The sequence below is a fragment of the Eriocheir sinensis genome, chromosome 15, assembly GCF_024679095.1.
Source record: "Eriocheir sinensis breed Jianghai 21 chromosome 15, ASM2467909v1, whole genome shotgun sequence".
In the NCBI taxonomy this organism is placed as follows: domain Eukaryota; kingdom Metazoa; phylum Arthropoda; class Malacostraca; order Decapoda; family Varunidae; genus Eriocheir; species Eriocheir sinensis.
The window spans coordinates 4,695,081-4,707,580 of NC_066523.1; the positions used below are offsets into that span (position 1 = coordinate 4,695,081).

The window sequence follows — 12,500 nt, forward strand, 5'->3', positions numbered from 1 at the left end:
ACTAATTTTTGTTGTTGTTGTTGTTGTAATTCTTATTATTGATTGTCGCTCGTGTTTTATGTATGATGTTGTTTTTCTTGTTGCTGTTGTTGCTGTTGCTGTTCTTGCCGTAACTTACTGTGAAGTTACTGTTGAATTTTCTACATTTGTTGTTGGTGGTGGTGGCAATGTTGTTATGACATCATTGTTACATTATAATACCGTAGTTGTTATTGTCATTGTTGCTATTGTTACTACTATTATTAGTAGCGTTGTTTCTACTGTTGTTTTTGCTATTATCTAATTGTTGTTGTTAACACTGATTTCACCGTCATTTTAATTATTGGTGTCGTTGTTGTTGTTTTCGTCATTGTTGTTGTTGTAACTGCTCTTGTTATTGTTACTGTTGATGCTGCTGTGATTATTGTTGTCATCATTTTTGCAATAATAGCTGTTATTGTTGCTGCTGTCGGTGTCTGTAGTTATTGTTATTATTGTTTTTTTGTTGTTATTTTTTTATGTTGTTTGTTGTTGTTGTTGTTGTTCTTGGCCACCACCACCAGTGTCATCATCAGCCGCCGTCGTCGCCAGCATCGCGTCACCTCCGCGGGAGGCCGTCGGCGAGGCGGTACGAAGTATACGATTGAAGTGAAAATCAGACGGTCGTGTTCCGTCAGGCTGAGACTAAAAATAGACCCCAAAAGGATGTGCACTAAATCACAATGCCTTGGGTGCGGTCCTCGCCGGGCCGCCGTGACGCGCGCTGTAGGGGACGAGCGGCCGTGATCATGTTTCCCGGTCGGGCACCAGCTGCTACGCACCGGCTTCGTCGATCTCTGGCCGACCTCCTCCACCCAACGTACTGAGCCACCTGAGCGAAAAATAGCCACTTCTTTGCAGTATCGCTACGATGCTATTTTCGACGTCGCAATTCTTGGCCCGTTTTCCTTCTCCGCACCATTCAGGCGTTGGCTCCGGCCCGGCTGCGAGCTCCTTATGAACCACCCACAGCAGCACAAGCAGCTCCCTAGGCCCGTCAGGCCCTCTGGGGGGCAGAACTAATTATCCCGTATTGATAAGACGCGCTCGGCCAGTGAAATGGGCCAAAAATAGTTCGAACCGGACCCAGAATTGAATGGTTACAACACATTATCTGGCGACAGCGGCTTTAGCCACCGACTCACGTGATAAACACACACACACACACACACACACACACACTGACGGTAAACCACCACAGAAGTGTACGGAACTCCGCCACATATAGGCCCTGGCACGGCCTTCCACCAGCAGGAGTGGACCGAGTATCGTCAAGACACAGTGATAAGAGGGATGTGGACACACGAGTAAGCAAATGTGTTGTGCCAGCGGTGCGTGGGGCGCGAGACACGTGGTCGAGGCGCAGCCAGGCGCCTCCCACTACTGAGATTAACATCACCCTTCGCCTCAAGAGGTCACAAAAATCATCGAAAACGTTTCCCCAATCACCATCGCTGCAAAGGGACACCAGTGGTAAGTGCCTTTCCCAGCGTCACCTCGCCCCGGCAAGCCCCCCCAACCCTGCCCCGCCCCGCCCTGCCCTGCCCCAGCCCGCACCTCACCCCCCAAACACCGGTCCATTGACAGCTTTCTGAAGCCCGTAATATTCATTTTCAACATTACGCTAACACGAGTTTTTCATACCATTCCTGTTCCGAAAACTTTTGATTTCTAAAGACTTTCATATTCCTTCCAACCACATGCTGACAGTAGCAAACAAAAGGATCCCTCGTCATCCTCACCATGCACTCTCGTTGTCTAAAAAAGCAGACTCCACACCCACCTCGAAACCTCCTAACCGTGACCCCTAACGTGACCCATGAATGACACAAATAAATCAAGCGCGTACTAAAACAAAATAAAGCCAATATAACAATAATACACAAACAAAGAGGCGAAAAAAGAACCCTACAAAACACACACACACACACACACACACACACACACTGCTCGACTCTAGAAATGTGATCAAGAAAGGAGGACAAGAGGGAGGGAGGGAGGGACAGGAACGTGCGAGAGAGAGAGAGAGAGAGAGAGAGAGAGAGAGAGAGAGAGAGAGAGAGAGAGAGAGAGAGAGAGAGAGAGAGAGAGAGAGAGAGAGACGAACAGGTAGGGAAGAGGCACAAGGGAAGAGGAGAGGAAGGGGGTGAGGAGGAAGAGGGGAAGGAGAGGGAGGGGTGGAGGAGGGGGAGGCAGTCTATTTGGGGCATCGGAGGCTAAACCAAAAACCAACACGACAGACAGATCCCGGGCGTTGGGTGGGTGGGGGGCGTGGGTGGGTGGGCCCCTCCTCACCACCTCCCCCCTGAGTGCCATCATGTCCTCCAAGCACCTGTTCACCTCACCCACCTCACACCCACACTGTTTACTTCTAAGTCAGTGTCGTTCACCTCCGTCTCGGCCAAGGAAAGCAAACAAACAAAACAAAATAACATACAATCGATAACCTGGATTGTTCCATGCATGTTACGGTTTCAGTGCTGGTACTCACACACACACACACACACACACACACACACCGACATTACGACTTCCAACATAACGTGGCGGGGATACTATTTTTAAGGCGCTTCGTGGTGACCTCCTCCTCCTCCTCCTCCTCCTCCTATTCCTCCTCCACCTTACCTTCAACATCCAAATTCACATCCATTGTCCTCTTTCACCTCACAACTGAACTATTCGCACTTTGAAAAACACACGAAAGCCTTACGTAACAACTGGGGAGCTAAGAGAAAGACATGCAACACAGCGTCCCAGCGGTAATGGAGAGTTGACTGACGATAATAAATACCGGTTTGTTGATGGTTTTTAGTTTATTTGTGAGTGTATGTGCAGTAGTAGTAGTCGTAGTAGTAGTAGTAGTAGTAGTAGTTGTAATATTAGTTGTTATAGTTGTAAGCCTATGTAGTATTACCAATAGTAGCAGTAACAGTAGTATATCAGCATTATTATAAAATTATTTAAATTTCTTTCGTTTTATTATTATTATTATTATTATTATTATTATTATTATTATTATTATTATTATTATTATTATTATTATTATTATTATTATTATTATTATTATTATTATTATTATTATTATTATTATTATTATTATTATTATTATTATTATTATTATTATTATTATTACATTCTCTCTCTCTCTCTCTCTCTCTCTCTCTCTCTCTCTCTCTCTCTCTCTCTCTCTCTCTCTCTCTCTCTCTCTCTCTCTCTCTCTCTCTCTCTCTCGGCAAGTATGGCTCACACCCAGTGGCTCGTCCTAATCCGTCAGGCAAACTCGGCCAAATATTCCAACAGTGAGAAGATTCGAACCCTTAACACACTGCCTGCCAACACCAACAATATACCTCCGAGCCACCCTGTGTGTGTGTGTGTGTGTGTGTGTGTGTGTGTGTGTGTGTGTGTGTGTGTGTGTGTGTGTGTGTGAGAGAGAGAGAGAGAGAGAGAGAGAGAGAGAGAGAGAGAGAGAGAGAGAGAGAGAGAGAGAGAGAGAGAGAGAGAGAGAGAATGTAGTGGCACCCTGAAATCATAAGGCCAAGCACACATATAAATGGACACATGACACACATGGAAGAAACAATAAAAAAAATTAAAAAAATCCAAGTCATTCCCCTCGAAGACGAAGAGAAGGTTTAGGAAAATGACATTGAGGAGGAAGAGGAGGAGGAGGAGAAGGTGGAGGTGTACTGAGGAGGAAGAGGAGGAGGAGGAGAAGGTGGAGGTGTACGAGGAGGAGGAGGAGGAGGAGGAGGAGGAGGAGGAGGATTGCAGCACGGTGTTCAGAGGAGTCGCAGCGTTGGGGTATTAATAGTTAAGTCAATATGGATGCAGGACAGAGGGGAGATTTACACACCAAGAGGAAAGATTTACACACCAAGAGGAAAGATTTACACACCAAGAGGAAAGATTTACACACCAAGGAAAGACTGAGACAAGGGAGGGCATAATACCTTTTGGGCACTGATGCTAAGATACTAAGAATGCTACACACACACACACACACACACACACACACACACACACACACACACACACACACACACACACACACACACACACACACACACACACACACACACACACACACACACACACACACACACACACACACACACACACACACACACACACACACACACACACACACACTCACTCTCTCTCTCTCTCTCTCTCTCTCTCTCTCTCTCTCTCTCTGAGCATCATAGGTTATGAAGTGTCGTACACATTCTTGTAGTTACATGATTACACTTCATAATTTAAATGCAGCGTTCAAGCAGGGCGACCTTTACACAAACATCCATTGCCGGGATGTAGCCTCGACTCCCCTGTGAAGCACCGGCGATTTATTTATTTATTTATTTATTTATTTTTTACGTCTCCGCCTATTGCGCCGGTAGGCTTGCCTGAGGGGCCTGAATGGTATTCGGCCCCAGCCCGTCATGGCGCAGGCAAGTGTTTATAGTAGCGCCATCTTCTCTTGGATGGAAGGGCATGACCACCGTGCTCAGTGCTCCTGGCACTTGTGTTTATGGCAGCGCTGCTCTGCTTCAACACGGAACATAAGCTCATCCAAATGCTCATCCCGACAACTAAATGAAACACACACACACACACACACACACACACACACACACACACACACACACACGCGCGCGCGCGCGTGCACGTTACTACCTACCTGGATAATGTTGAAACTCCCACGCTGTATCTGTTTTTCACTGAGAGCTGCGGAAGTTTGCAGGTACGAATCCGTGCGTCATACAAAACAGACGAAAGCGGTTCCATGACCGTCATGCTCCATTATAAAACTGGTTGTGTGTGTGTGTGTGTGTGTGTGTGTGTGTGTGTGTGTGTGTGTGTTTCATTTAGTTGTCGGGATGAGCATTTGGATGAGCTTATGTTCCGTGTTGAAGCAGAGCAGCGCTGCCATAAACACAAGTGCCAGGAGCACTGAGCACGGTGGTCATGCCCTTCCATCCAAGAGAAGATATATATATATATATATATATATATATATATATATATATATATATATATATATATATATATATACAGACATATATATATATATATATATATATATATATATATATATATATATATATATATATATATATATATATATATATATATATATATATATATATATATATACACACACACACACACACACACACACACACACACACACACACACACACACACACACACACACACACATCATTTCTGGAATTACACGGTCACGCGCAAGTCTTAGAGGAAGAACCTCAAATAAGTCACTGAGCTTCCTCTCCCTGTAGACACTTGCCCCGCCATTCATACTCCACAGTTTGGCTCCCCACTTCATGCCGCCGCACAGGACACAGCTAATAATAGCTTATTCTTAATGACGGGTGAGCGGCCGCCAGGTGCCCAGGCTATACGAGGCGAGGGGAGGAAAGGGCGCGGGTCAATAGGAACCTCTTTCTGTGTGTGTGTGTGTGTGTGTGTGTGTGTGTGTGTGTGTATTTACCTAGTTGTATTTACCTAGTTGTAGTTTTACAGGGCCTGGGCTTACGTTCGTGTGGTCCCGTCTCCATATCTATACTTGTCCAGTTTTTCCTTAAAGTTATGCACACGCTTTGCCAATACTACATCTCATTAGTCTGTTCCAAACCTCTGTGTTCCTTTGCGGGGAGCTATATTTTTTATGTCTCTCAAACATCTTCCTTTTCTCAGTTTTTTACTGTGTCCTCGTGTGTTGCTGGTGTTTCTTTCTTCTATTAGTAGTAACTCCTCATTATCTACTTCTTCCATTTTATTCCAGAATTTATAAATTTGTGTTAGGTCTCCCCTTTATCTTCTTTGTTCCAATGTTGGCAGGTCCATTTCTCTTAACCTTTCTTCATATGACAATCCTTCCAGTTCAGGAACCATTTCAATAAAGTTTTCATTTGTCACACGAACGTTTTGTAGGCCCAGGAAATTGCTCTTTTAGTAAGGTAAACTTGTCCAAATACCTTTTTCTTCCCCTCAAACAACGCCGAGTTAACCTTCAAGCTTAAGTGTTGTCACTAATAATAATGAACACAATCCTGTCAGCCTACATTACCCCATGGTGTGTGAGCATGTGTAACAGTGGGTTGTAGCGAGACCTTGGGCTATAGCAGTGTTGCGAATAGCCCGGCAGGAGTCTAAACATCGTCTCACACTAGAAATGATTTCAATGGTTTCCATAGCACAGCAACGTTCCGTTTCCGTTGGAAACCGGACGCGAAAATTTTACATCCAGGATGACAACTTCTTGGTGCGTCAGGATAACATCATGCATACATTTTACTGGTCATATTTTAATATTTCCAGCCGTTCCCTGGGGAGGAAAATGTAGGAGCGTCTGACCCTAACGATGAGAATCCCTCCGGGTGACGGAAGTGAATCAGTGGGGGCGGACGGCGCGGGGGGACCATTGCGTCACCATGACGTCAGCACGGGCATAATTGGAACTCAATTGAACTTTATTGCAAAATAGTGAGGTTCGTAGGCGGTGCTTAGCGTGCCTCGCCTAGCTGCTGGTCACGCTCACGTCACACTCCCGCCGTAGCCGGCAGGAAGTGGCTCGACGGAATATAATACATCCCCAGCAACACCTTGTATTTAATTATATATATGTTTGCGACTATCCTCCCAGATGTCCAAGATGTGTGTGTGTGTGTGTGTGTGTGTGTGTTCCTATAAGTACACCCGGCTGACATGCTCCTTGCCTTCGTTACGCCTAAGGTCACCTTTGCCACACACATTTTTTTTCATTTGAGATTGCCGGCTCCTTCATTCCAAACTGCGACTTTGATATTCTGTTCTTTTTTCCTTTAAGTCTTCCAGTGAGTGTGTAAGACTAACATTTATCTTAGACATAACTCTGATAACCTGTTGTCACTGCCGGGAAGCGTATTCCGGGTGCCTCCATCAAGGACCAGAAAAAAACGGACTTCCACTTTTTATTTTTTGAGTTAAGTATCAGAACTTTTTCCATGGGACGAAGGACGCTTTGACAATGACAATGAAAAATCCTGCACGAGGCTGGAAAAGGGACCGGCAAAATGTAGTTTGTCCTGAACCTTTAACTAACGAATCCAAGCCACGTCATCGCGAGCGAGCGAGCGCGCGCACACACACACACACACACACACACACACACACACACACACACACACACACACACGCAGGCACGCACACACACCGCCTCTGCCGTCCCCTAATGACTGGTTATTAATGCAGTCTTATGTTAACAGAGCCTGTTGCTCTTAAGTGTTCATCGTTTTTAACACACCGCTTGAAGTGTTAGTTTTACTTATCGACAATCTCTCTTTTACATCATCGTGCACCATAAAAATTTACTTTTTCTAACATAAAAACTCAAAGTCAAATACGTTCTCGCTCTTCCTGCCGTTTGGGAAGTCTTGGAGGGGCTGCTCCACGCAACACTCTCTGGAGCACATGGGCTGCAACTAATGCATAACCGCTGGAGGGCCACAGCGGCTCGTGCGTGGCAGCCGCTGCTCTCGGTGGCCTCGGTCCTGTCTTTGAGTATTGGTCTTGTGGGTTGCCTTCTCCTGCAGCGGTGACGCACTCGTCTTCTGGGAAGGTCAATGGAAGAGCAGCTTTAGCTCAGGTAACTCGGCGAGGGAGGAGAGAGTATTGCCTTTCAAAAGGACTTTGGCAGAAATTTCGCTCGAAATTGTTCCACTTCGAAGGGGAAAACACTACACCTTAATTAGCACCCTATCGGTCCCCTGGGTAGTAGCTTTCGCGCACCGCAGTTTCCGCCTCGGCTGCCTTGTATAGCAATTTCCGTCTAATTAAATTATAAGAAGCAAGTTTATCGCTCTAGCTTCAGATTCTAGCTTCTTCTTCACTCGATGCGTTGTTTTCTGAGGATCGCTGTTCTCTGCTGACGGAGAACAGAGAAGCGCCGGCAAGGTGATATCAATCGACGGTCGACGGCCCTCCGCCATGACTTTGGTGTTTCAGCCCTTACCTGCGAACTTTTGTCGCCAATGAAATTGATAATGAGTAACCGCGTGGCACAGAGCACGTCTCTGCGAGCCCCCACCCCCCCACCCCCGTCAAGTGAAAAAGAGAAAATAACAAAGAACACACTACTGACGCACGCTGCTACTTAAGTAACTAGTAAGTAAAATGCAAAAATAAAAAAGGTGTTTTCCCATAATCTCCCCAAATTAGCAACTGGTGCAGACGCTCCTTATCTCCCAAGGGCTAAGAAGCGGCGCGGGACGGGGCTGCCAGGCCGTTTGCAGTTAGTTTGATTGCCTGTCACTCAGCAACACATGGAGAACAGTCTCGCGGCTTTCTGCTGCCCATCATCCCGTTCTTCCCCTTCCTCTATTATTTTGCTTTTTCTCCCATTACCACTGCCCTCACTATTAGCCACAAGTATACATAACAAAGTCCTGGGCTCAGGAAATCTAGCCTGACACATTCACAGAGGCCATACCAGTGCCTCAGTATATACATACATATATACATACATACATATAAACATACATACATATATACACACATACATAACACGTACATACATACATACATACATACATACAGACAGACAGACAGACAGACAGACAGACAGTCAGACAGACAGACAGACATATATACATACATACATACATACATAGTTACATACATACGTACATACATACATACATACATACATACATACATACATACATACATACAAACAAACAAACAAACAAACACACAAACAAACAAATAAACAAACAAACAAACAAACCATACATACTACGTACATAAAAGCATACATATATACCTACATAAATACACGCCACGCGCGCGCGCGCGCGCGCGTGTGTGTGTGTGTGTGTGTGTGTGTGTGTGTGTGTGTGTGTGTGTGTGTGTGTGTGTGTGTGTATATATATATATATATATATATATATATATATATATATATATATATATATATATATATATATATATATATAAAGAAAGAAAGAAAGAGAGACATAGACAAACATACAGACGGACAGGCAGAGAGACAGACTCAACCAAAAGTAGGCAGATAGACAAACAAAGATATAAACAAACAGGTTGACGTAAGATCGGCTCCCTGACTGGCTCACTGAAACTAACGAATAAGAGTTTATGTTACTGTCGCATGACCGTTATCAAGAATACGGCCCGGCGCAGCATTGCCTTTAATGAAGAGTGAGTTAGGGAAGCAATCCGGAATTGTGTGGCCTCAGTGACGTACACGACAATAACCCTCAAATAGCTTCCCTTTGATCATTTCCTTGTATGCCAGCCGTGTAGGCGTAGCACCCGAGCTCTTAGTAACACACACACCGCATCCCTCTCCCTCCCCATCATACCCCCCCCCCCCCTTGTTGGTGGACAACGCGGCTCATTCGGGAGCCCGAGGTTTAGGGTAAGAGGAAAATTAAACGATAACCCTCTCAACATTTTGTGGTCTTTTCCTCACTCAGGTGGCGAGCTTCTTCCTTTTGCGGCGGAGACGGTGACCCAGACGGGCGTCCAGTAGTGATCCGGCGGCGCCATGGAGGTGCTGACAAGGCCGCCGCCACACCAGGATGCTCCCATGGACCTCAGCACAACGGCCCACAGCATTATGGGTCGTGCCCCTTGGACTCACCACGCCCAAGTGGAGTGTGTGATGAAGCCCAGAGACGCGGCGACGCAAGACACACCCAGCAGGTATATCCCAATTCCGAAAAAACGGCACTGCCACGCCCCCCATCCAAAGAAATCTCCGAGGCGCCAATGCCAATCTCCCTCGCCAGCTAGGTCCTCGTCGCCGATCACGACCGGACTCAGGGCTCGGCACTCCTTGTCGCCGGAAATGTCGCGGAAGAGAGCTCGGATGGAGTCCCCCAAACCCTCTGATTTGTGCTGTAACACGCCTAATCAACGAGCTCTCTCAAATGACAGACACGATGCGGTCCCCACCTCCCCCACTACCGTCGTGAGCGCAAGCGACAGTAGCGGCGGCGGCGGCGGCGTGGAGTGGCTAGCAATGGGGGCGGGGCTGGCAGAAGCTAATGGTGAAGTAGTAGTGGCCGGCGAGGGCGTTGGTCAGTCAGTCATGAAGCCGCGGCAACGAAGCCACCCGTCATCCGCGGGAAGCTCCTCTACCAGAAGTCCTCCAGGCCACAGGGAGGAAAGTAACGAAGGGATGCCCCCAGCACACCTACTTACTGCTCTGCTGCACATGCAGAGTGCCACGCTATCTCAAGGGATGCCACCCAACGCACTCAAGGACACAGAAGCTCTCTTGTCAGCGGTGCACCAGTCACAGATGCTCTACTATAGTTACTGCTCACAACTCATCCATACGCTCAGGGCAAAGCAAATAGAGCAGCAGCAACAGCACCACAGTCATCAACAACACCTCCATCAGCAGCAACAGCTTCAGCAGCAACACCATCACCACCACCGGTTGTACCTACAAAAGCAGCCTCAGAACCACTACCAGCGGACCCAAGAACATCTTCGCCTGACCAGCGAGTCGGAAGCCGAGAGAGGTACACCTCTGGAAGAAGCGAGATCCTATGAAAGCGAAGACACCGAGGAGGACCTTCACGCTGCAGAGGACGACGCACTCTCCATCCTTCGCACTAGACTCAACAGCCAGGTGAGTAGGACAGGAGTGAGGTCTGTTCGCCGTCGCTAGTGGGCGATACGTGTGTCTGCTAGTTTTAGCGGCGGGAGTCTGCAGCTCGTTAGCCTTGTTACCTGGCAACACCTCCAGGAATCAGGTAGCCCACTGTGATTATGTTTATGATACTGCTAGATTGAAATTACATGAGAGATCAGAAGGCCGTGTAAAAGGTAAAGCAGTAGCAGTTGTTTTGTGTGACAGAGTAAGAGATGCGTGGATGGCAAGAGGATGCACTGCGTGGGCGGGAGAAGGAGTACGGAGTATAAAATAGTGGGTAAAGTATGGAAATGGACAAACCGGCATTATGGAAGAGAGATTTTGTATAGGAGAAAGTCAGCCCGGTTGAGAGGGAGAGGAAGCGAGGGTGGATGTAATGATTGTATGGGAGGGGAGGAAGGGAATCGTGAGGGCTGAAGCAGGAGCTGTGCGGAAAGTATGGTGTGGTTATATGGGATAAAAACTAGTTTCTACGGTGGACTGACCCTGAGCTCCGTCTGCCGCTCTCCCTTCACACACGCGCGCACACACACACACACACACACACACACACACACACACACACTCACATCATTTCCTGTGGGGTCTTTCTCGACTCATTTTCACTCTTCCGTTTTTAGCCTCCCAGCATCTTTTTTTTCGACGGAGAGTTCATGTAATCCCAAGCAAATAATTATGTATACCGAAGGGATATTTGAAGGTGACTTAGAGGGCTATCTGTCACACACACACACACACACACACACACACACACACACACACACACACACACACACACAGCGGAGAAAGTCAAACGGGAGTGTATGTAGTTTAATCGAAAAATACCCGAGCTACTTATTAGGCACGCGGTAACTGGCAGGTGGGCGTGGTGAGGAGCAGGCAGGGGGACAGGAGGAGGAGAAGGAAGGGTGATGGGGAGCGCCCGCCATATATGTTGTGCCCGATAACGGTTTGATACTGGCGGCAGGGGAGTTATCTGAGGAGGAACCAAAGGCGAGCTGTGTTTTATGATGATTAAGGGGCTATTACACTGGGCAAATTTTCCGTGGATCTTCAGTCAAACCACGATTTCCGCTGGCGTGATTCTCATATTTCCGTGGTTTTCTGACGTGTCCACGATCTTCCAAAGCTACGGTAGTTTTCACCAAAGGAAGACGGTATTACTTATCATCATCAGCAGCAGCAATAACAAGAAATAAATGAGAACCACGCTAGCGGATATCGTGGTTTGACTGAAGATCCACGGAAAATTTGCCCTGTGAAATAGCTCCTTTATGCTAACAAGGAAAGGGGACGAATGAACACGTTGCTGGTAGGTTTAGAGAAATAGCTATAGAGTTCCGGCCTGGGTTCAGATTTCACACTTTCATCCAGCGTTATAGAGAGAAGAGAGGATAATGTTGAAGTCTGAATGATGTAGGCCGAGTGCACGTGCGCCCTGAGAATAGTAAATGTATTAAATGTATTGAATGTGAATGGCATGTAATGTAATAGCTTAACTTACTGTAATAGTTTTAAGGTGTAGTGAGGATGAGGTGGGAAGCAGTGAAGATGAGTGTAAAGTGAAGTAAAAAAGGGTCTTGAGGCATTTACTGTCAGTCTGGAACAAAGGACAAAAACGATAACCTGAGGGACGATGGCATAAGTGTGACCCAGCGTTGCAAAATTATCGTACCCATCGCATTGCATTTTCGTCGTTTCTGACCAATAACGAATGCAAATCAAACAAACAAACATCATTAAATAGGAGTTTTAACGCTAACTTCAATTTTCTATCGTTATTTGTGTAGAT

General features: G+C 46.6%; 1 protein-coding gene across 2 annotated transcripts in view; it reads left to right on the top strand.

Annotated features, from left to right (window-relative positions):
* Positions 1-12,500, top strand: part of LOC126998798 (putative uncharacterized protein DDB_G0288537) — a 32,531-nt gene that overhangs the window by 14,019 nt on the left and 6,012 nt on the right. Inside the window, exons 1-2 of one of the 2 annotated variants that reach the window (XM_050860847.1) lie at positions 138-1,491; positions 9,519-10,684. In XM_050860847.1, coding sequence (XP_050716804.1) covers positions 9,590-10,684 — 1,095 coding nt within the window. In that variant the 5' untranslated portion in view covers positions 138-1,491; positions 9,519-9,589. Of the gene's footprint in view, positions 1-137; positions 1,492-9,518; positions 10,685-12,500 lie in introns of those variants that run through there. The other variant, XM_050860848.1, reaches the window with a different exon arrangement.